Below are 26,126 nucleotides of genomic sequence, written 5' to 3' on the forward strand. Positions count from 1 at the left end.
CAATAAATTTATTGTTTTTGAGATCCACCAAGAGTTCAGAAAAAAAAAATAAAACTTTTTTTTTTTTTTTGGGATTGACCATTCATAAAGATAAATGTATCTAATACCAAAGGCACACACACACACACACACACACACACACAGATATGTATATAAATATATATCAAGCATATCTCCGAGAAACCTCATCCACCCATGTTCATAAACATTGCAGGAAAATATTACAGTGCCCTTCAATTTAAATATTAATGAGGTATTGCATATAATACGTGTACACTTTCACTTTAGCAAGGGACCTTCCATAATTATCAGAAGAAAATGATAAACGCCTCAGAAAGAAAAAAGTTAGTAAGGGGCCTTCAGTGCATGTAAGAAAATAAGCTATAGACAGAAAACATATTTAGAAGCCTTGGAATATGAGCACTAAAACATCGTCCACATACAATCTCATCTCATTGGTTGTTAATTTAATTTTGTCAATGATCAAAACTAAACATAACTGAAAATATCCAGCGTTACAGACAATTAGAAAGTGCTGGAAAAAAAAATACCTTTAATGTTATGGTACCAACAAAACCAGCTTTGATGGTGATGGGAAGTTTTAGTGAATTTAGTGCCTCTGCCTTCAACTTCAAGTCCCTAAGGACAACATCTCCTATAACAAAAGGGAAAACAATTAACAAACCAACCACATCTACAAAGCCAATGCTAGTGTAAATTTAATAATCCAAGTAAAAGTTAACCCACAATATGAACATTAAACAATGGGGCGTGGTTAGGCACACTTCGGGCCCATGACATAGTTCCACTGTTGGTGAAATTCCAAAAAAACAATAACGCATCATACAAAATCAAAGTTAAACAGATTTTAAGCAACACCTTATTAAAAATAATCAGAAGGTGAAGTTATTGTTCCAAGTGAGGATGGAATGGCCCCACGATTGTCGTTTACATTCAAGTTTTTGTGGAGATAAATAAAATAAATGAGATATAATGATGATAATAATAATAATAATGCTGAAGTAACCTCAAGATTGTACCTCATATTGCACATCCTAGAAGAACAAAGATTGTTACGTTTCGATTACAATTATTGATATATTGAGATAGATAATTCAATGAAAAAACTCAATAAATCACAACAATTGGGTTCATAAATATGCTGGTATGTGTTGCTTTGTATTGTTTCGAGAATTAAAAAAAAAAAAAAAACACAAGGAAAATTAGTAAATGATATAGAAAACAAAAAATGTTAAATTAGATGAATGGATTAGAATCCTAGGTTAGTAAAATCTCAAAAGACAAATAGGAAAGCACATTATAATCAGAGTCGATCATGTGGGCAAAGGATCATCACTTCCATGTTCCATCCTTAATTTCTAAAGCATAATAATTATTTAAAAAAGAACACACAATAAATAAACTGAGAGACCATCAAGCTCAAAACTGAAAACAAGAAAGACCATCAAATACATTTTACCAAATATCTGAAACAAAACATCAGTTTTCAAATAAGATTACTTGGAAATTGGAAACTAAGAACATGTCTCAAAACCAACTATCATAAGCCATTAAAAGGGAGTCATGTTTTGAGCATAGATTTATAATTATCTGTTTGATAAACATGTCTCGATTAACAGATAAATATTTCCATATAGGTTAAGTGAGACATACTGGCACCAATGTAGTTTCTCGGTATAAAGACTCTGAAAGTTAAATAATACATAAAAATGGGAGTAGATTGAGTGCCCAAGACACTATTGGTGCACACAAATAACTATGAATACTCTTAGAAAAGTTCTATTAGTAATTAATCAAATCATCTATACACCTTAGTTTGCATGCTCACTCCAACAATTTTCTAATCTTCTGTAACAGTAGTAGTGTGTTAAAATCCTATGATTTACGATTTGGATCCTAGGATTTGATTAGATCTTTACCCAACCGATTCAAATCCTATTTGAATCCAATAGAGAAGAATGATAATTATATACATTTCAGTTGTTCTCCCATAATACCCCTCCAACTTTTTTGCCTTTGCTCTTCTACCCCCTTAGCACCCCAAAGAGGATGCTCATGTCATTAGGCACAAGCAAACTCTAAGTCTGGTATTTTCTCCTTTAATGCATATGTATGAATGTATGTATTTATGCATGAATACACTGATGTAACAAAAAATATGAAACTAAAAACATGTCAACAAATGATAAGTGGTAAGCGGAACTACCAAGAGTTATCCTTACCTACACTCTAATTTCTCAATGTTATCATTGAGAACATTAATGCTGGCAATTCAGCAAGCATGCCTACACTAATTTACATGCACATGGGTTTAGTTAAATCTACCTTTAATTCCTCCCACCTCTCCATCATAATTCCTAAATAAATCTTCCCTTGATCCCACCCTATCCCACACTGGTATCACAAGATCTAATCTACTACTTGCCCATGTTCTTAAACATGTTTACACATGTCCTAGATTGTAAAGCATGAACAAAAGCAAAACAAACAAATTTATAATGAAATTAGATTTTAGATATCTACTTCCATGAATTTGACTCTAACTCAACTAATTATAAGATACAACAACAATTACAATATTATTCCAATAGAGACAACAAAGCACCAAGCAATCACGACATTTTTGGATATGAATTAAAAGATCAAAGTAACAGAGCACCTAGCAAGAAAATCCATTTTCAATTTTAACAATGCGTTTCCCTCAATTAATCTCTTAACAAAGTACAAAATGAATGCAAAACAGAACCGTTCTATTTGATCTGGCTGAGATCAAGAGATCTAATTCAGACAATAACAAAATTGCTATTAATTCACATATAAGTACACCTTACTAACATCCATGCCTAGACATACACAAATACACAAAAACATACATTTGCAAATTAATGCAAAAGCCAATAATGTCAGTTAATAAAAAGGAAATAATGCAAATGGATATTAGTACCTACAAATGGGTTAAGCTTGGCAAAATTAAAGAATACGTCGGCAGAAAACCTAAACAGAACTTGGGTACCTCTATCAAAACAGGTTACTACAAAAAGAACAAACCTTACAAATATAGCTCTCATAGTGTACGAGCATTCAATAGTTCAAAATTCGAAAAGAACTACCATATAGAAATCCAAAATATCATTGAAATCACAAAATAATTGTAAAGAAACAAACCACAAAATTATGAAGAAAAAACAATCAATTAAATGTGGACAATACATTAGATATGATCCATAATCAATGGAGTGGACCAGCTCTATCTTTCAGTGCGGGAGATGGATTCTATATACTCAGTATTAGTTGGGTCTTACTTTAAAGTCCGTTTGACTCCAATATAGTTCCCCAAACTAAATATAGCAGATTTGGTTGTATCCATAGAGTCGAAAAAAGAAGGCGATTGTTCAGTTAAATCATATATAAATGCAGACACTAGAGTATATTAAGTATTGAAGTCATGTGGAAAACAAAAGAAACTCACATTCAACGTGTCTTAGTTAAATAAACTCTCATTTATCGTGTTAGAGCCTAGACTTTACAGTGCCGTCAACAAGCCCATGTAAAATATAAGTTATATTACCCTAAATTGTATCATGTTGATATGAAAACTCTGCTTAAAAAACCAAGCATGTATGATGGATTACTGAAAGGTATAAAAGAATCATATATGAGACATTTGATGGGGAACTTTGTGCCATTTTGTTTCTCAATGAGCCTGGTCAAATCAGCCACAATTAATACATAATTTTTTATCATCATATCAACTTCATAAAGACTTCCTAATACAAATGCTATTCAACAAAAGAAAGTTTCCTTCTTACAGTTAGTTTATCAGTTTCCCAATAAACCAACTACATCAAAGGCTGTTATAATGATTTTACTTGATCATCATTCAAGGTCAGTGCACTATGAAGTATGGAAGTAACAAAGTTAAAATAAAACTTTAAATCTAATGAAGTACTACCCATGGCAACTTGCTATGTCTAGGCATGTAGAAAGGAAAAAAGAAAACTATAAAGAAAACCCTAAAAAGGATTATAACCCTAAGGGGGACAACCATATAAACCAATATGGTAAGAGCCTGTCAATGGAGCAAAGTAACGTATTCGAGTGTTAGTGGAACCTACTATCACAACATATATACCACTATTTAAAAAAGCCATTTTATTGTGGGGTTTTTGCCTAAGGGGTTGCACATGAGGTAATATCTTGAACTGTGTTTCAAGGTAATATAATTGATTTTAACAATGAGATTGTATACCTGATAATCCAGATGGGAGGGTGCTCGAAAATCATTGCTAAGCCAAGGGGAGATTGACCACCCACCATTGGTAAAGCATGGGAGATTGTACATCTACCTCATAATACATTTGTTTACTAACTTTGTGAATGTCAGATGAGTCCTCAACCTTGCAAATCTGCAGGAGTCAATGTTTGGAATGTATCAAATGCCTTAACTGACATTGCTCCAAGGGAAATTAGTCACAAAAATTCAAAAATAGTGATATATCGGGATATAAGAAAAAGTAAAGCTACCTTAAAAATATTATTTTTGTGTCTTTATGGCATTGCTTGCTAGCATACTTAACCAATCCATGAAAAGGACAAAAGAAATAACAATGTATGATCTGTATCTTAGCTAGGAACCTGTATAAAATGTTTCATTAGAAAATCAAGGCACGCATGTTCAATGATAGCACAAAGAAGACGACTTCAGCAGTAGGCAACAAAAGACTAAGAAAACAAAATTCTATATGTTTCGACTAAACAACAAAAGAATGGGCCGTAAATAGGGTCAAGAAAACAATTCATTAATTGCTTAAAGAAAATAAAGAAAGATATTAGGGAGAAAGTTATCAAGGAAAATGATTCAAGGATATTCCAAGCATTCATCAATAAAGTAAATAGTTTATTTTCAGAAATATCATCATCAGTTAGTAGTCCTACAAAATACATGAGTTACACATAGATATCATGAAGTACACTGGCATTCTAGATCAATATGATGCTCCAGAACCATATCTCTTCTCCCACCTCATACTCTTGTTCATATTGTGTCAGATTGATGTGAGTTCTTTTTCTTGTTGGTTACATCTCAGATCTTCAAAGAGTGGACCTCTTCCAAACTCAAGCTTTGGGAGTCTACAAGACCTACCTCTTATAAAACAATTTCATAGGAGCAATTTTTCTCAAAAAATAAAAACAGATCAACAGATATGGACAAAAAATAAAACTAAATGATCCTCTGACCAACTAACCAAGATAAGCATCTCTAAGAGAAATACTATTCTAGTAAATGAAAAATATCGATATCTAAAACAAAGTTCTCATCAATTCATTAACAACTGCAAGTGATTATAAAACTTATAAAAATATGCTCACCTCACTCTCCCTTAGTTTTAACGCTTGAAGACGATCTTGGAAGGTACACTTCTCTCTCATATCCGTGCTTGCTTGGTAATTCATCTACTTTGGGCGAGTAGAGTAAGGGGCCTTGCTACTGGTTGGCACGCTACAGTTGCTTTTAAACTTCTCCCTTAATAGTGTAATTTAGTTTTGGTGTATACCTCTTTGTTAGTTTTCTAGCTTTTGAGTTTCTAGGGTTGTTAAATGGTAAGAAGACTGCCTTTCACTCTTAAGCCATTCTAGGCACTCGCGCTTCTCTCTCTTTTTAGTTGATCCCACCTATCGACATCCTGAAGTTTAAGATCAAGGGCTCATCGATTGAGCTAGCTTTCGAGGATTAGGATAAAGGGTTGCTTAGATTCGCCAACTCAACTTATCGCTTTCTTCACTTCTAAACCTATATGTACCCTGGTAACATTATCTCAATTGTAAAATTATTGTGTTAAATGTTCGCTAGAAACTGATAGGTAAGAAGATTTTACATATATATATATATACCATTTTCTATATCTCAAAGCACATACTTCATCAAAAAACATAAATCCATTTAGAATTTGCTTCAAAACTGTCTACCCTTCATTAGTTTCCACCAAAACTAAGTACCCATCAACCATTCAAATAGAAATACTCTTTGAATTTAGATGAACACATATTTCATAGGGTGTTTTAGCAAAATGGGAGAGAATTTGGCAAAAATTACCAAACAATCATATGTCAAAAATTGAATATACTCATTTGTGTGCGTGTGTGTGATCGCAAACAAGTTTTTAAATCATATATAAAGAATTGAATATACTCATTTTGTTATTTATGTGAAGTTTATAATGATTCAAACACAAACTAGCATCCCCCACGCCAATTACATTTCCAAGTCATAACAAGAATCATACTTATGACTAACAAGCACCAGCAACATTAAAACAGGGCGATAGCTCCTAAAAAAATCAGCACACGCTAATTCCATCTTTAACTGCTAACACAATAAATAGGGCAATAACCCCACAAGGTTTAGCTCACAAATGCTTGACCTTGGAAGGTTTCCTTCAAATAAAATGTCTAAATTTGTTGAGTTAACAGAAGAGTGGTCCAACAAGGAAGCAAAGTATCATAAAAGAAACACTATATAAGCAGAATTCATCAGTAGTATTTAATGCGCTTACTTCTCATCAGTCATAAACATTTTTTTTCTGCATTAATTCATAAGAACAATTTCAAACTTCAACATTAACTTCAGCCAAAACAACATTCTTGTTATCAAGATATCTAAGAAAAACTTACATGTCTGTCAAATCTGCCTGGCCTTGTTAAAGCAGGATCAAGAATATCGGGCAAGTTTCTCGCACCCATCAATATTATGCCCTACATAAGAAGATTTAACTGGATTTAGAAATAAGCAAATAAACTCATACAGCTAATTTGGTGAGCATATCCAAATGTACCCCATTGTATTCAAACCCGTCCACCTCAACAAGCAGCTAATGCAATGTTTTCTTTGTATGTCCTTCCCATTGCTTTCAAGTGAATCTATTTCATCAATGAAAATATTCGGTGAGGGCTAGTTCAGTTAATTTGGATAATTCTACAAAAAATTTGGATAATTTTGGGGATTTTGCAAATTATGTTTTAGAGTTTCTTCCCAAAAATCCATCATCTTCAACCTCCCTAAAAACCCTATCCTGTTCTTGAGATTTGAAGGTTGAAGAAGATAGAATGTTAAGGTTGAAAGGTTAAAATTACTTTTTTTTTTCAAGAAAAAAGGTTCAAAGATTAAAATTTTACCCTAGAAGTCAAAGACAATGGGTTTTTAGGAAAAAATCAAGGTTCTCATTTTGGAAATTCTAGAGAGTGTACTCTTCACAAGATTTAGAGCTCAATAGTTGTAGCACCACACAAGATATACCTACTTGGATTTGTATCGACTCCTCGGGCGTTAGGAGCATTGGCTTTCCATCTATAGGTGATTGAAATTAAGGAAATGAAAATTTTGTTCACAAATATGGATATTAAAATACTACTATATTTCCATTACCATAAGAAATCAAATAGAAAAAAAATCAAGAAAGGTATTCAACACTGTGTAGGCCTATGCACAAAGTAAAACTAATTGTAAAACAATATAATTAAGAGTTCAAAAAAGCAATTTCAATTCAAGTAATAAAACCATTGCATTGCTACGAGAAGATGAAAAACTATAACAAATGGATGGACGTAGTTCAAGTCTTCAAGAAATAAGACAACGTTCCCAATTCCCAAAACAATTATCACAAGAGGATCCAACCTATAGTTATCTAAAGTGAGGTCAGAGAGATCAAAAGAAATTATAGCCATGCTTGTCCTCTTATTCATCCTACTACATCATTATTAGGCATAAAAGCAAATCTAAGTGGCAAGGCCTAATCGATGAATTAAAGAACTAGTAGTGTTTGCTTTCATGAACCAAAATTGCAGTGATTATTAGTTGATTCACTTGAAAAGGATGTTTATTTTAATTATGATTAGAAATAAAAGAAATGCAAGTAAGATGCCACCTTAATGAAAGTGTTAACTTTGCAAAGGGTAATACTTGAGACTTGGGATTAGAATTTCAGCTTCACTTGCTTACCTATCCAATTTTTTCCCTCTTTAACAAAGAGGCAGAACCTCTATATCCATAAAGTATTTCTGGTTGAGTTGAAGTCTAAAGGGTGTGGGACTTCGGCTTCAAATGCCGTCTCAATGATTGGGAATTGAGGAACATCGAGCGTTTACTAAAGGCAGTTGATATGGAGACTTTTTCTTTACAGTGCGGTCTATGTATCTGGTTTGCCTATCATTACTACCTCTGTTTTTCCAGCATTAGTCATTTGGGGTGCCATGGTCCCCTCTAAAGTCTCTGTTCTCGCGTGGCAGGCTACATTGGGAAGGTTAACCACGATGGATTGACCAATAAAGAGAGGCTTCATTTCTCCTCACTATCGCACCTTTTGCTTGAAAAACCAAGAGACGGCTGATCCTCAAAATTATTTTACGGCTGATCGTAAAAATTATTTTAGGCCCAGAAACACAGGAAATGAGTGAATTGATTGCAGAAGATGTTTGAGGTGAAAAATCTCCTACACCATATTTCAAGAAAGCTGATTAGATTCATACACCTATCATAAATAACCTAATGAGATTCATGTTTTGGATGATTCCACAAAGTCACAATTTAACCATTAAGAATCTCCAATGTTCTAAAGTTAATGCTGTTAGAAGTCTTTGCTTCTCTCTTTAAAAAAATATCTGCCCCTGTAAACTATTAGGAACCTCAAAACTTTTCAGAATTCCCGTATCACAATAACCCTCACACCTTTCCTTTAGAGAAAATGATAAATAATATAACTCTAGAAATATCTCGCTATATTATTGACATTGACATATACATCTATACTCCATTCACAGAACTATGCTCTCGTTTCTATGTGTCTATAATTTCAGAGAGAGAGAGACTCACCAGTAAAAGTGCGCGGCATCGATGAAGTCGCACGGAGATGCTCCAATGTTTAGGGCTTTTAAAGAGAGAGAGAGAATGACAAGATGAGAAGAGAAAATGAAAGAGAGAGTGAGGGAGTTTCGAACTTTCTGTAAAATTCCCGCGGAAGAGAGAATGTGAGGGAGATTTGATTTTAAAAAAATTGCGAACAACTGCGGAAACGTTAATCCGCAGCTATATTAAGTTTAAGCAAAACAGTGCAGCGTTTAATTTCTTTACAATAAAAAAAAAACACGCTCTACAGTTGCGGAAATTTCAATCCGCTGCAATACATAGTTTAATTCTTTTTTTTTTTTTTTTTTTTTTTTAGGGAACAATGGTCTACAATTGCGGAAAATCTAATCCGCTGCTATATTAGATTTAAAAAAATTGATACAAAAAAAAATTTTAATAAATTAAATTTTTATATTTAAAAAAAAAATTTAGTGACGAATAAACATATCCGCTGCAAAAAAAAAACATTTCAATGTGTTCCCTATAGCGGCAGATAAAATATCCGCTGCAAAAAATTAATATCTTTTTTTTTAATTTTTTATATGAATGATCTTCTGTAGCGATGGATAAAATTATCCGTTGCAACAAACATTTCAATGTGTCCCTATGGCGACGGATAAAATTATCATTTTAATCCGCAGGTATATTAAGTTTAAGCAAAACTGTGCAACGTTTAATTTCTTTACAATAAAAAAAAAAAAAAACACACTCTGCAGTTGCGGAAACTTCAATCCGTTGCAATACATAGTTTAATTCTTTTTTTTTTTAAAGGAACAGTGGTCTACAACTGCGGAAAATCTAATCCGCTGCTACATTAGATTTAAAAAAATTGATAAAAAAAAATTCAATAAATTAAATTTATATATATATATATAAAATTTAGTGACGAATAAACATATCCGCTGTAAAAAAAACATTTCAATGTGTTCCCTATAGCGGCGGATAAAAATATCCGCTGCAAAAAATTGATTTCTTTTATTTGAATTTTTGATATGAATGGTCTTCTGTAGCGGCGGATACAATTATCCATTGCAAACAATTGATTGTTTTTTTTAATTTTTGGTATGAATGATCCCCTATAGCAGCGGATAAAAATATCCGCAGTAAAAAATTGATTGTTTTTTTTTTTTTTAGTATGAATGGTCCCCTATAATGGTAGATAAAAATATCCGCCGCAAAAAATTAATTGTTTTTTCAATTTTTGATATGAATGGTCCCCTACAAAAAATCAATTCTAAAATGTTTCTTTGTACGAATCGGTATGAATGTGTCCCTGTAGCGGCGGGTAAAAGTATCCGCTGCAAAAAACGTATCATATTGCAACTGAAACATCCATCCGCTGCTATAAACCGATGCTATACATCGATAATGTTGTAATGACTATAGTTATTACTTGCAACAATGGAAGAAGTTATCCGCTACTAAATCTAGCGATCGAGGCAACAACATCGGATCTTCTATCCGCTGCACATTCGCCGCTATAGTTTTTATCGATGGAAAAAGCACCCTGTGGAGGCGGAAAAATACAGCGCTGTAAATTAGAAACGTTGTAGTGATGTCTAAATAAACAAACCGGCAAGGCAGGTCTGACGCTATATGTGCACATGGATGAGCCCCTCTGCAATACGCTTTAAGGTACTGTGGACTCAATCCCACGTGTCTATATAAACCAACCAGCAAGGTAGGTCTTTGTATGGCCCTATTGCATTCTATTTTGGTTTAGTCCATGTTGGGTCGAATCTGAACAAAACTAAACTGAACTATAGGTTCAATTCATGTGGTCCAAATCGAAACCCAACCCAACAATCCATTTTCCATCTCTTTTACCGGTTTAGGTATGTATATGGCTAGCAATACCTTGAAACTTGAATTTTCAAAATATCTTCGTAAAGTACAAAAGTATCCTATAAAATCCTAATTAATAAAATTAAAAATAAATAAATAAATTGAAAAAAAAATCTCATGTTCATGCAATGATTTCTTCACACTATAACCATTAATCTGATTTTTTTTCTCTTAATCCAAAATTATAAGCGGTTCCGATTCTTAAATAATTGGAATCAAAACTAGAACCACAGATACCTGTCCGTTCCAATTCTCAAGAACGGGAAAGAAACAAAAACAAAAAATACCTCAAGCGATAGAAGAATTCAATCTTTACATGTAAGTCTTAATTTGAAGAACACAATACATTTCATCATTCTTACTAGACACTTTTATAATAGATGGCCCACCTTAAGTCGGAATATATCATTTATATAGAAACTTGAAGAATTTGATTATTCATATTAAAAGATAAGAAAGCATCAATTGTCTACCAAAGTTATATAAAAATAAAAAATAAAAAGATTATGGACACCACTTGATAAAAGTGAATCAATTCTACTCCTTCTAGACCCGGCTCTAATCTAAGTATTGAGAAAGGATCTAGAACCAAGATTTTCAATTTTGATTTCAATCTTTCAATTAAACATGTATCCTTTAGTTACCTATTGTCGTGGAATAAATTTAATTGGGTGAGTACACATACAAAAAAAATGGGGAAAATGTTTTGGCATGCACGCATAAGAATTACTGTTTGAGAAGGCAAATCTTTCTCATCCCTCCCCCAAGAAAATGAGTTGCCACATGACGCTAAAGTTAGATAATCTCATTTTTAACGTTTAGACTTGATATAAGTAAGGACATTTTAGTAAAAATCAATAAAGTCACAATCAAACCCCATAATAAATATAGTTAGTTTTCAAAATAACAAAATATCTATTTTTATTATTTTTACTAATTCAAAAATTTTGGATAATAGATGTAAGAATATGTCGAGATCCCATACAGTATCTATACTGTTTTTATGGATAAAAACGAGATCTTACATATCACAATTTGATTAGAAAATAAATACATTAAGCTGATGAATGATTTGATTAGGACGTTAAGGTGTTTGAAACACCAATTAAAATAAATACATTAAACTGATGAATGATTTGATTAGGACGTCAAATAGTTTTAAATACCAATTAAAACGTGACACGTAGACACTTAACTTATTTTAGAGGAATAATAGTCAACTTTAAAATAAGTGTTTGAAAGAAATGAAAAAGCCAAGAGACTTTCTTACTTGGAGATAAATTAAGACGTAATAGATGACAGAACGTTCTTTGTCCATATTTATTGATTTCGGTATCTTAGTCAAAGAGTCTGACACAAATAAAGGTGGGAGAGAGACGTACGTTCTTTGGGTTCATTCATGGCAGTAATGGGACCAAGTGCCTGCGTCAATTGAAATACATGATCATTGTTTCCTGGGATTGAAAAGACCATAATATCCTTGTTTGGTGTGAGTACTTCTTTAGAGTTCGGAAATTAATAGTTAATGTGCTCAACTGTCACGCCTAAAAGTTGCAATCTTCAGACGGCCCCCCGACCATATGTCAAATTATTAAAATTTAATTTTTATTGGGTTGTATCAATGTTGATCTTTTTAACATGATTATTAAGGTCCTGTTTGATTCAATTGTTTAAATATATTGTCAAAATTTACTATTAAAAGTTAAAATACTAAAAAATTTATTTGATAGAACTGTGTAAAAGTATTGTACTATTTACCAGAATCTGATAATTATTGTTTGATACAATTTCTAGAATCTACTGTATTATGATAAAATAATCAAAATATCATTAAGGTTAATAGTGCACTCAGAATGCATAAAAAATTATCAGAATACTCATATAAATATATAATTACACTAAATATATATATATATATATATATATATATATAGGGAGCGGTTCGACAAACTTAAAGTTCGACAAGTTTGGTGCCAAACATTTTTTGTAAATCACTTTTGATGGGGTTAGAAGTTTTGGAATAGACTGATTTTTTGTGAGGATGATCTCTTCACCGTAGAGATCATCCTCACAAAAAATCAGCTCATTTTGAAACGTCTAACCCTAATTTACAAGTTGAAGAATCGTGGACCGTCCACTTTTTGTAAATCACTTTTGATGGGGTTAGAAGTTTTGGAATAGACTGATTTTTTGTGAGGATGATCTCTACGGTGAAGAGATCATCCTCACAAAAAATCAGCTCATTTTGAAACGTCTAACCCTAATTTACAAGTTGAAGAATCGTGGACCGTCCACTTTTTGTAAATCACTTTTGATGGGGTTAGAAGTTTTGGATTAGGCTGATTTTTTGTGAGGATAATCTCTTCAACGTAGAGATCATCCTCACAAAAAATCAGCATATTCCAAAACTTCTAACCCCATCAATAGTGATTTACAAAAAATGTTTGGCACAAAACTTGGCAAACTTTAGGGCTACCGAACCGCTCCCATATATATATATGGGGCGGTTCAAGAGTCATATGTAAATACATATGAAAAAACAATGGTTTTTCAAAATATGGGTTAGAGGTTTTGGATTGAGTTGATTTTTGCAAGAATGGTCACTATGATGAGAAGATCATCCTTACAAAAAATCAGCTCAATCAGAAACTTCTAAATCCATCAAAAGTGATTTATAAATTATTGACAAAAATTAGCAAAAAATCGACGGTCCACATTCTAAATCACTTTTAATGGGGTTAGAAGTTTCACATTAGATTGATTTTTTTTCTGGATGATCTTCCCATCATAGAGATCATCCTCACAAAAAATCAGCTCAATCCGAAATTTCTAACCCGTATTTTAAAATTTTATTAATGTTACATTTTTTTACATATATGGGTCAGGTTCAAGGGACATATGAGAAAACATATGTAAAAACAATGTAACATTTATAAATTTTAAAAATATGGGTTAGAAATTTTAGATTGAACTGATTATTTGTGAGGATGATCTCTATGTAGAATCAAAACTCCTTTACTGATTTTTCGTGAAAATCCAAGAGAACGAGAAACAGATGAAAGTTGGCTGGGGTGAGAACATGGAGCTCGATAACGCCGACGACTTTACCTTCTTCGTCGAGGTTCAATACGGGCTTGATTGTAAGGGATCTTGCTAAGAATGGGTTGAAACCCTGGCTTGGGAGAAAGGATTGGTTTTTTAGGAGTTAAAAAGAAGCAAATGAAATAAATGAAGGGTTTTGTTCTTTTATAATAAAAGTTTGAGGGTATTTTTGGCATTTCCTTTAGTTTTTATTTTCGACGGTAACCTGACCATTCGGGCTCGAAAAATGACAATTGTTTATTCCATTTCGAATAATTTTTTGTTGTGGACCCAATGGTGTCGTCAATTTTTTTGATTCTTTCTCTAACAAAAATTTATTATTTTGGATTTGATTCAACACGAAATTCGAGGATTTAATAACTTTTTTATCCGAACTCGAATTCGAACTTACTTACAAGCTAAAGTATATATATTGACCTTTTTAAATCTAATGGCGAAGTTGTTTTCGTTAAAAATGATCGAAACAATATTCGAGTATTTTACTCTAAATTCCTCTTTTGAAATTTTTTTCTCAAAATAACACCATTTAATTTCTTCGAGATACGAATTAAAAACTTGGGGTATTACACCAACCTTGACTTCAAGAGTCAATTCACATCTTGAGGAGTAAAAGAACTAAAAAACCTTCCACAATTATGAATGAAGTTGGGCATTTCATTTGTATGGTTGACATATTGTTAGTATGTATCAATGATAAAATTATGTATATAGTATAAACACCCCATTTTGTCTAGATCGAGCCCGAGAGATTTGAAAATCTTATAGAAAAAAAGGTTTTGATCCAAGAATGTTTTCATAAGGGCTCAAAGGCGTATTAGGAAAAGGTTTAACGCCTCAAAGTCCTTTTAATATGGTTTTTCTTCAACTTGTCTATACATTAACCAAGGGCAAATCATTTTTGTTTTATCCTCACCTAATCCACGAACATGCATAATTTTAGCTAGGGATGCAACCTGGGTGGGTTGGGTGGGTTGGAGGGTCAACTCAGGCTCAACCCAAGTTGTAGAACCCTCAACCCAAGCTGAATTCAAACCGACTATCGGATTAGAACTCATTAACCCAAGCTCAACCCGAGATTAAGCTTCTAAAATTGGGTTGAGCTTAGGTTAGGCCAAGTTAGATCATTTTGGGTAGGTTGAACAGGTTGGGCTCATCGAGAAAGTCTAATTTTATTTTGGTTAACAGATAAATTTTATTTTATATCTTAAAAATTAAATACAATATGAAAAAACAAAATCACTAGTAAATAAATTTGCACACAACCTCCAAATCCATTAATTTTTATATTATAATTTTTTTCCTTCATTTTACAAATATATTTAGCAATAGAAAACTAATATTTAAATATATATATATATATAACATCGGGTTCGAATTGAGTCGGGTTGCCTAGAGCCTCGACTCGAGCTCAACCTGAATGCAATTCGGGTTGAGATTTAATAGCTTAGGATCAACTCATTTTCCATATAACCCAACCCAAGCTCACCCATCAATCGGGTTGAGTTCGGGTTAGCCTGCTTAAGTTGCAGCCCTAATTTTAGCTTGTCCCTACCTCACTCACAGATATGCATACTTTGTTTTGTCCTCAACTTACTTAAAAATAGATAATTATGTATGGGAACCTATGCACCCTAGTGCTTAAGGGAAAATTACCTTTAAACTCTCTTTAATCTCTCATTTTCCTAAGGATCATAAAATTATTTTACATCTTTATCCCCATTAGTACATACTTAGTACTTTATCATTGGTTTTAAGGTAATTGATTAATTCTTTCAATCATTACCCTTGATCTCCACTAATTACTTTTAATCATAACCTTTAAACTTTTTAATCTTAGTTTGTTGAGGTCTATTTTAAGGTAATTAATCACTAAGCCTATCACTCTTGCTCTTAATCCATAGCATTTCCTCCTACGTTCTGTGCAATTTGACTAAGATCAAGGGACCTTGGCCCTTTTATCTATCCATAATAACTCTCTAGAATCTAAAGATTAATTACTTTTCTACCCTCAAGTTATTAGGAGATTATCTAATGCAATTGACTAAAAAAATCTTAACTTTTTCTTTGTCAATTACTTGTCATTGCTCTTAAGTTGTCTAGAATTTGACAAAGTTCAAGGGACCTGGACATCCTTATCCTTCAAAGATAATTTTTTAGAATCATAAGGATAATTAACCTCTTAATCCTAATTTATTGAGAGTCATAAGAGGTTGATTGGCCCTTGAGCACTTCTTCTTAGATGATATTTATCTTTCATTCTTAATTATTTTTCATCTAATGTGTTGTCTTTTAAATGGCTTGGACACTCTTGTCCATCCTGAAGAATTCTTTAGAATTTTGTGAGCATTTACTTTTTTATTGTTTGATTATCATCAAAGACACTTTGATTGAGGTTAAGCAAAGTCATTTATTAAGGTTTTCTTGAGAATAACTTGAATTTGAACATTTATATCCCTAAGAGTCTCCCAAACACTTATAAATTAAATAGAGGACCCGTCCAAGAAAAAATGAGAGAAGAAGTTTATCTTTCCAAAATTATGCCCAATTCACTTCTTTCCTATTTCTACCATCCCGAAATTATGTCCAAGTACCCATTCATACTCTTGGAAGGCCTAGAATAAGAAAAAGAAAAAGGAAGAAAACCAAGGTGGGGTAGAACCTTTAAATTGTTTTCTTCATTAATTGTATCCCCAATTCCACTTCTACCTCTCCCATTCTATCTCTTTTAATGCTTGTTTTAAGTTCTAGTTCATTATAATACAATTTAGTTTAAATTTCATTGGCAAGGTTAAGTTGAGAGTTAATCCCCTAATGGGAGGATCCTTATCACCTATTAGTCCAATCTTGTTTCAAAAAATCTTTAATAGTTGTAATAATGTAATTTAATGAAAAGTTTGGTTGAGAGGTAATCCCTGGTGGGAGGATCCTTACCGACTATAAGCCCATTTGGAACTTAATTTCAATAGAAATTGTTCTTCATTTCTTTACTTCCAAGTACTTTTAATTCTAAGTAAGTAATATAGTTTCCTTTAATGGCCTAAGAAGAAAAGAGTAATCCCTCACAATGTAAGGTGATTTTCCATTTTCTAAGTACATAAATAAGTTCCATGTGAAAAATTGCATGCATACACCGTAATATAGTTTCCTTTAATGGCCTAAGAAGAAAAGAGTAATCCCTCACAATGTTAGGTGATTTTCCATTTTCTAAGTACATAAATAAGTTCCATGTGAAAAATTGCATGCATACACCGTTGCACACACCGCCCTCTTTCTTTAATTCTAAAATAGTTATGAGTTGAAGAAGATAAATCTCCCAAATTTACGCTTAATGTTTTAGGCCAACAAAAAAATAATTCTTTTAGGACATATCTCAAACACTCTTACACACACTACTCAAGCATAAGGTTGAAGTTCCAAAAGATTCATTGAACCCATAGATGCATTCTTAGATCTTCACCAATAAAAATAAGCTCTTATGTGAGTACCATTCCATTTTACAAAATGCTTGAGTCTTCTAGAGTGAAATCTACTTAGATTCACACTCAAACTCAAAGCAAACAAAAAAATATATATATATCCAACAAGTAGAACATTTCATTTTCACTTTGCTCATAATACCCATCTTCAATTCCCCTTGGTGTCAACTCAGCTAAATGAGTCAACTCGGGATCGCGCCACCGAGTTGATTCTAAAAACATGACTATTATAAGCTAATTAAAACCATGTGTAAAGGGTAGTTATGTACTTGCATCATGCAAATCCTGTCGCACACATGCAAACAAAGATTCCATCGTCTTCACAACCAGAAGAAAGGCAAATGTCGAAGTCTTTTTTATAGTGCTTGTGCTGCTCACAAGTGAGAACCAAATTATTGGACAGAAGTATTGCAAAGATGACTTTCTTGGAGAGATCCCAAGGTACCCATTTCTTAATTTTCCATATAATCCATTTTTGTTCATTTATTTTCATTTTTATTTTTAATACGACAACCATTAGTCTCAGTTATACTATGATGGTTTTGGTTATGTTTTCTTTGATTTTGTGAGGAGTTTCATTAGTTCTTGTTCTTTTCCTGTTATTATAGATACTTCTGTATTAGTTTTCTTTTATTTTTTGTTCTTAGATCTTTAGTGTGAAGTTATTGTAGTTTCAGTCTATTTTTTATTTTTTATTTTTAAATTGTTTTAGAGAGAGAGAATTACATAAACAAACAGGTATCAGCTTTTCAAAAATTATGGAACGGGGTGTGGAAAAATTACAAGATGGGTATATTCCCAATTTTGTAAATAACTTTTTATTTTTTATTTTTTATGAAAATAAGTAGTGGAAAATTCAATCCATAAAACACTTTTGCCACTTTACTCTTTTTCATAAAAAGAATTATTTCCAAAAAGGGGTATATACCGTTTCAGTAATTATTTTTTTTTCACATAAGTACTGTGTTTTTGCATAGATTTGGCTCCTCATGAAATAGTTGAAGCTCTCTTTTATAATGGTATTTGTGATGGACTATGATGGTTCTAATTCTTATTCATTTTCTCTTATCTTTTGTATGTATTTGTAGGGATATCTGGGATTTGTGAAGGAGTTTTCGATTTGCAATCTTCATGCACTCAAAGAATTATAATTGATGGTTTAAATCTTCTGTTCGTTGTCGTTTTCTTTCTATTTTTGCTCGTAGGTTCTGTTAGAAAACATTGTATTGGTGATAACAGAGGAAAGGATTGGGTTTTTATAGTTGTTTCAGTCTGTTGTGCTGCTACTGGCATTGCACATTTTATTATTTGTTTACTAGATTTATTCGCGAAGAATGGATCGAGACAGTTGAGTTGGGTTGTTTACTTTGTTCGAGGATTGATTTGGATTTCTTTATCAGTTTCTCTGATTTTTCAAAGGACGAAATGGATGAGAATTTTGATATTGGTCTGGTGGGTCTCCTTCTCTTTAGTGGCTTCTGCACTAAATGTGGAAACCTTAGTGAAACAACATACAATTGGAATTCTTGATGTGGTTTCATTGTTTTTAAACTTGTTGCTTCTCTTTTGTGCTTTCAAACTCTTCAGACACCTAAATTCTCAGAACCCCCCAGACCCAAATTTGTCTGAACCTCTGCTGACCGCGAAAGGTGCAAAAGGTCGAACAGAATTGGGCAAGTCCAATTTCATTAGCCGATTAATATTTTCTTGGCTGAATCCCTTACTATGTTTAGGTTACTCGAAGCCGTTAGACCTTAATGACATCCCTTCTCTAGTTCCCGAGGATGAAGCACTAAGTGCTTATCAGGCCTTTAATCATGCATGGGATCTTCTCAAGACTAAGAAGAGCTCGGATAACACCGAAAACTTAGTTATATGGGCATTAGCTAAAGTTTACTTGAAAGATATGATAGTAGTAGGAATCAATGCGTTTCTTAGGACTATCTCGGTTGTAGTTGCTCCATTGTTACTCTATGCATTCGTTCGGTATTCAACTAGCGAGGAGAAAAAATTGTACGAGGGGCTATTTCTAGTTGGATTATTGGTTGTTGTAAAGGTCGTAGAGTCATTTTCTCAGAGGCATTGTTTTTTCGACGCACGAAGGTCAGGCATGAAAATGAGATCAGCTCTGATGGTGGCCGTCTATCAAAAACAGCTCAAGCTTTCTAGTCTTGGTAGAATAAGACACTCGACCGGGGAGATCGTGAATTACATTGCAGTTGATGCATATCGTATGGGAGAATTCCCATTTTGGTTTCATTTAGCGTGGAATTACGTAGTTCAGTTGTTCCTTGCCATTGCTGTACTCATTGGGACTGTTGGTGTGGGGGCTCTTCCGGGTTTAGTCCCCCTGTTCATATGTGGGCTTTTAAATGTTCCTTTTGCAAAGATGCTTCAAAACTGTCAATCTGAATTCATGGGTGCCCAAGACAAAAGATTAAGAGCCACATCTGAGGTCTTAAACAACATGAAGATCATCAAATTACAGTCATGGGAAGAGAAATTTAAGACCTTGATTGATACGTTGCGAGATAATGAATTCAAATGGTTGGCCAAATCACAAATTATGAAGTCATATAGCAGTCCATTATACTGGATGTCTCCTACATTGATCTCTTCAGTGGTCTTCTTAGGGTGCGTCCTTACGGGAAGTGCCCCTTTGGATGCTAGCACCATTTTTACAATCCTTGCAACCCTGCGGAGTATGGCAGAACCTGTGAGGATGATTCCCGAGGCTCTTTCGATCATGATTCAGGTTAAGGTCTCCTTGGACCGTCTCAATGGTTTTCTGATGGACGATGAACTCAAAGATGAGAATGTGAGGAAGAGCCCATCACAGGATTCAGGAATCAGTATTAGAATACATGCCGGTGCTTTTGGTTGGGGCGAGGTTGCAGCCACCCCAACGTTGAGAGAAATTGATTTGGAAATAAAATGGGGACAAAAGATTGCGGTTTGCGGGCCTGTTGGTGCTGGGAAATCATCGCTCTTGTACTCAATACTTGGAGAAATTCCCAAAATCTCAGGATCTGTGAGTCACAAAAGCTATCTACATTATAAAGCTTATATGGCCTATTTGTAATCTAAGTGCACTTACATCTATTCCTTGTTGATTCAATCCAGGTTGATGTGTTTGGGTCCATTGCTTATGTTTCCCAAACATCTTGGATTCAAAGTGGGACAATTCGTGATAACATACTCTTCGGAAAGCCAATGGACAAGAAAAAATACGAGAAGGCAATAAAAGCATGCGCACTCGATAAGGATATTGATAGCTTCAACCATGGTGACCTCACAGAAATCGGACAGAGAGGGCTCAACATGAGTGGAGGACAGAAACAAAGGCTTCAACTAGCTCGAGCCGTCTACAATGACGCGGACATCTACCTCCTTGATGATCCTTTAAGTGCAGTTGATGCACATACAGCTGCTACCCTTTTCAATGTGAGTAAAGATTAAATTTCATTAGAATGTTGATGCATGCATATGTGTGTACCTGTTAGTAGGTATCGGATCAAAACTGGAAAGAACTATTAGTAAGAAACATGAACATCACTTATCAAGTAATCACTTCAAGACACAATGAGAATCAGTGTCTATAAGACAGTGAAGCCTGGTTGAACACTGCATATTCTCTGAATTAACATTTCTATAGAAGATTCGAAAAATGGATAAACAATTTGTCCCAAACTAGACACATCAAAATCTGGGTTCAATACATTAGTGCATGCTTGGAAAGCTTAGAAATTTTGTACTACTTAAGATTTCTTTTGTTTTTTCATATCCATCCCAAAGCCTATTATTTATAAACTTCAATGCATCATTTTTTGGGTTTAAGCAACCCAATCATCAGTTATCAAGGTACAATGGTTGTAATTTCCCTTTGACAACCCAATCATCATTATTCTTTTTTGTAGTTATTGAATATTGCATGAAATAATTGCAGGATTGTGTCATGGCTGCTCTAGAAAAGAAGACTGTCATTCTGGTGACTCATCAAGTCGAGTTTCTTGCTGCAGCTGATAGAATTCTGGTGATGAGTCCTACAAGGAAACATTTCAGATTTTTGTACTAGTGTGTTCTAATGTGGATTCTTGATGACACATATGAAGATCATAGGTTCTTGCTTTTCCAGGTTATGGAAGGTGGACAAGTTACACAATCAGGAAGTTATGAAGAACTCCTGATGTCCGGGATGGCCTTTGAACAGCTAGTGAATGCTCATAAAAATGCAATGACAGTATTGGATCCCGAAAATAAAGGACATTGGGGTGAGTCTCATAGAGTACATGAAGATCGATCAAAGTCCAGGCATTCCTTCCCCACAAAACAGAACAGTGAGGGGGAGATTTCAATTAAGGATACTTCAGGGATCCAACTAACAGAAGATGAAGAGAAGGAGATTGGAGATGTCGGCTGGAAGCCATTCCACGATTATATCCTCGTCTCAAAGGGATCATTTTTTCTTGGATTGACTGCATTAACTCATTCTGCTTTTGTCGCTCTTCAGATTGCTTCAACCTATTGGTTAGCAATAGCTATACAATTTCCTCACATCAGCAGTGGCGTCTTAATTGGAGTTTATGCAGGAATTTCAACTGCTAGTGCAATTTTTGTATATCTAAGGTCCTACTTTGCAGCCCTTCTAGGTTTGAAGGCTTCAAAAGCCTTCTTTTCTGGTTTCACCAATTCAGTATTCAAAGCTCCCATGCTCTTCTTTGACTCAACCCCCATCGGAAGGATTTTAACTCGGGTAAGATTATCGTTCCTTTTTTCATGTTTAGTTGTTTAGTTGCATCTTATACAATTCTCTATGGATGTTAGATGGTGCATTGATGTCCCTCATCTCAATCTAGAATGTTTAGAAAATTCAGACATACTTACCCAATGTGTCCATATCTTTGAGATTTCTATGTTGTAGGCGTCATCGGATTTGAGTGTGTTGGACTTCGATATACCTTACTCCATCGCCTTTGTAATAGCGACTTCAATCGAGGTACTATCAACCATAGTTATCATGGCCTCAGTGACATGGGAGGTTCTCATTGTGGGCATTCTCGCTATCTTAGCTACAAAATACGTTCAGGTAAATCTCAAGATCAAGCTTACTTCCTAAACTCTGTTTTTCTTCTCTAAATCAATAGAAGTATGACCTCATTATCTTTTCATCTTTTTTTATTGAAAAGGGCTACTATCTAGCTTCTGCAAGGGAGTTAATAAGGATTAATGGAACGACCAAAGCTCCTGTTATGAACTATGCAGCTGAGACATCACTTGGGGTTGTAACTATAAGAGCTTTTGCCATGATGGACAGGTTTTTCCATAACTATCTAAAACTTGTCAACACAGACGCTAAGCTTTTCTATCATTCTAATGCTGCCCTCGAGTGGTTAGTTATAAGAGTCGAAGCACTTCAGAATCTGACATTATTCACAGCAACCCTTCTCCTAGTTTTGCTTCCTCAGGGTACCATTGCTCCAGGTACTCGGGATCATATCAACCATTCATTTTTCTATGACCTCAATTTTTCTAAACTCTTACAGAGATGTTAATTGGGTTGCAGGATTTGTGGGGATTGCCCTATCTTATGCTCTCTCACTGACCACTAGCCAAGTTTTTTTTACTCGTTTGTTCTGCAACTTGGCCAACTACGTTATTTCTGTTGAACGTATAAAACAATTCATGCATATCCCGTCGGAGCCTCCAGCAATTATTGATGAGAAGAGGCCACCACCTTCATGGCCCTCCAAAGGGAGGATATATTTGCAGGACCTTAAGGTGAGGACACTATGACAATTCATCTTTCAAGTATACTTCGAGGCACCCATATCGATTCTACATGATACAAGAAGGGTTCATGTCTATGAACGTGTCTTGAGTCAACAGTAAATCTTGAACTCTCATTATTTCTTAATCTCTGATGTTTTCAGATCAAATATCGCCCAAATGCTCCTCTAGTTCTTAAAGGAATCACTTGCACTTTCCAAGAAGGGACTAGAGTTGGAGTTGTCGGAAGAACGGGAAGTGGAAAGACTACACTGATAAGTGCTTTGTTCCGTCTTGTAGACCCTATGAGTGGGAGAATTCTTATTGATGAAATAGATATTTGCACAATGGGTCTAAGAGATTTGAGATTGAAGCTTAGCATCATTCCTCAAGAACCAACTCTTTTCAAGGGTACGGTTCGAACTAATTTGGATCCTTTAGGCCTCTATTCTGACCAACAAATATGGGAGGTAAGACAAAACTGATTCAATTCAGATTAATTAAATAGAACAATTAGAAATCCAAATACTGAGGGCCAATTGATTATTTATTGCAGGCTATAGAGAAATGCCAGCTAAAGACTACTATTAGCAAACTTCCAAACCTTCTTGACTCCTCAGGTGAATTGAATTTTATTAAGCTAGAAAGACAAGTATTTGATCAATCTAAGTATTGTAGGCAGTGTAGACCTCTCATTCTCATTTTGGTTTGTCCAACAGTAAGTGATGAAGGGGACAATTGGAGTGCTGGGCAGCGCCAATTATTCTGCCTTGGAAGAGTACTACTTAAAAGAAATAGAATTCTTGTTCTAGATGAAGCAACGGCATCAATTGACTCAGCAACAGATGCAATTCTACAGAGAGTTATCAGGCAGGAATTCTCAAACTGCACTGTGATAACTGTTGCTCACAGAGTTCCAACTGTTATAGATAGTGATATGGTCATGGTCCTCTCATATGGTACGATACCTCTCATGATTAATTTTCATTTAAGAATTAATGCAATATTATTACATAAGTATTGGTGTATCAATATACCTCTGTTAATCATAATTATGTCAGAATGGATTCAGATTTTGTGAGGATGGTCTCCAAAGTATGAACAATTCATAAGAAAATCTAAGAGGATATTCGTGTGGACGTTATAAGCGGGAGTAGAATAAGTATAGAGTAACCCACCGTGAGTTGGTCTAGATGTATTCCTCATCCTTGCACTGTGCTAGTACACCTACCGCAGCCACCTGTTCCAGAACAACATGCCGACAAAACAACCAATTTTAGCTATACCAACGGATTTCAGAACATATCCAATGGAGGTCACCATAAACAAAAATGTTTCATTTTAAACTTGTGCAGATAGAAGGGTTTTCAAATTAAGAACACTTTTGAAGGGTATTCTCAAAAGAAAAATAATTGTGGAAGATACTAACCTCCCAATGAAAGTATGGATCCTAGCATTCCCCTATTTATAGTGGATATACATAGATTTCTATAATAATAATAAAAAAAAACAAAAGAACAAAAACAAAAAGAGAAACTCAAACATTGTTGTTAATGTCACGTTGACTCATGCAAGTTGGATAATGCTTTCTAGGGCAATGCACATTTAATCATATCTAGAATACTCATCTATGAACAATTGTGTTTTGTATCCTATCATAGCATCCACCAAGCCATCTATAATCCAAGCAATCTTACAGGTTTACACCAACATTGAACCTATAAATTTTATTGTTTTGGGCTCAAACAGTGACGGTCCAGAGTCAGATCAGGCAACCCCTAAACCATGATTTTTCATATGCTGTATGTATTGCTTACTATTTATATGGGTGGTGATTTTGCAGGGAAGCTGGTGGAATATGATGAGCCTTCAAAACTTATGGAAACAAATTCCTTCTTCTCTAAGCTTGTGGCTGAGTACTGGTCAAGCTGCAGGAAAAATTCCCTGCAAAATCTCAAAAGCTACCAATGAAAGAATAAGTGGAAGAATTAATATTTCCTACTTGTATATTTGCTTTGAATATCGAAGACATGATTTTGGAGGTCAAATTAAAAAAACCATGAATAATGAATAATAAGACATTTACTAGCGAATAAATTCATGGGGAAAATGCTTAAAGAACTACTCGTCAATGAATTGAGATATTCATATTTGCAATTCAAATTCATATGCACATGGATGAGTGTGCATTTTTATATTGGGTGTTCTTCTGTTGTGCAACCCGGCGGCTTATGTGCCCAAAATGATCTTCAAGTTACAAGGATGTTGCACTTATACAGTCAGGATCGTGTATATTTCTTGAATCAAAGGTAAACAACCCTAAAACCATTATAGTAATATAGGATGCATTAGAATAAGATGTATTACAATATACTAAATTAATCAACTTCTATTATAATAGATTACAACTAGATTAGGTTTCCTTACATTTGATTTTTTTACTATTTAGGATTGCACTCAATGTTCTATATAAACCCTATTAGGGTTCAGTGTAATTCAATCAAGAGAATCAATCCGATTCAATTCTATTTTTATGTAAATCTATTTAGGATTTCGTGTACTCAATGTTCTATATAAACCCTATTAGGGTTTAGTGTAATTCCATCTAGCGAACCAATCCAATTCTATTTTTTTACATAAATATATGTATATATATACATTTAAATATTATTATTTTTATGTTATAAACAGAATTAATAGATTCTCAATCACAAAACCACATTTGATATAGATAATAAAGATTTAAATTCTTAAAATGAATTATATCTAGATGAAGAAAACACCAAAACCAAATGATTAAGCCATGTTTTTGAAAATCCAGCCAAGATGACTTATATTTTGGATGAATTAATAAGATGGACGATTCATAGTGCAAATTTTGCTTGGATGCCTCCATGATGGGAATGACTCGCCATGTCATCTCGTTGTCGGCCTAGTTTTAAAATCGTGTTCTTCTCGACATATGTAGACTATATGATCATGAAAACACAGGATTATCATCTAGAGTGCAAAGCCGG

The 26,126-nt window shown here is 34.0% G+C and overlaps 1 protein-coding gene, 1 long non-coding RNA gene and 1 other non-coding gene across 4 annotated transcripts; 1 reads left to right on the forward strand and 2 right to left on the reverse strand.

Moving 5' to 3' along the window:
• Positions 1 to 237: 237 nt before the first annotated feature.
• Positions 238 to 7,376, reverse strand: LOC147410641 (uncharacterized). Of its 2 annotated transcripts, XR_015178956.1 has the most exons (6): positions 7,320 to 7,376; positions 6,855 to 6,939; positions 6,694 to 6,774; positions 4,546 to 4,656; positions 4,271 to 4,427; positions 238 to 655 (listed from the first exon to the last, which is right to left on the reverse strand). It is a non-coding gene; the product is annotated as an uncharacterized LOC147410641 (long non-coding RNA). The 2 variants fall into 2 exon arrangements; XR_015178961.1 differs by lacking the exon at positions 4,546 to 4,656.
• LOC147410642 (small nucleolar RNA Z103) lies at positions 1,266 to 1,363 on the reverse strand. The gene has a single exon (XR_015182817.1). It is a non-coding gene; the product is annotated as a small nucleolar RNA Z103 (small nucleolar RNA).
• Positions 7,377 to 17,627: 10,251 nt separating the features above from the next.
• On the forward strand, positions 17,628 to 25,233 carry LOC147410643 (ABC transporter C family member 8-like). The gene is made up of 12 exons (XM_086437756.1): positions 17,628 to 17,784; positions 18,432 to 20,374; positions 20,467 to 20,787; positions 21,290 to 21,376; positions 21,479 to 22,096; positions 22,265 to 22,429; positions 22,530 to 22,824; positions 22,907 to 23,121; positions 23,274 to 23,579; positions 23,666 to 23,729; positions 23,829 to 24,068; positions 24,953 to 25,233. Exons 1-12 carry the CDS (start codon positions 17,760 to 17,762, stop codon positions 25,078 to 25,080), a joined length of 4,407 nt encoding a protein of 1,468 aa, XP_086293882.1. The 5' UTR covers positions 17,628 to 17,759; the 3' UTR covers positions 25,081 to 25,233.
• The last annotated feature ends 893 nt before the right edge of the window (positions 25,234 to 26,126 follow it).

This window comes from Akebia trifoliata, chromosome 1 (assembly GCF_017979445.1).
Source record: "Akebia trifoliata isolate Shusen 1 chromosome 1, ASM1797944v1, whole genome shotgun sequence".
Classification (NCBI taxonomy): Eukaryota; Viridiplantae; Streptophyta; class Magnoliopsida; order Ranunculales; family Lardizabalaceae; genus Akebia; species Akebia trifoliata.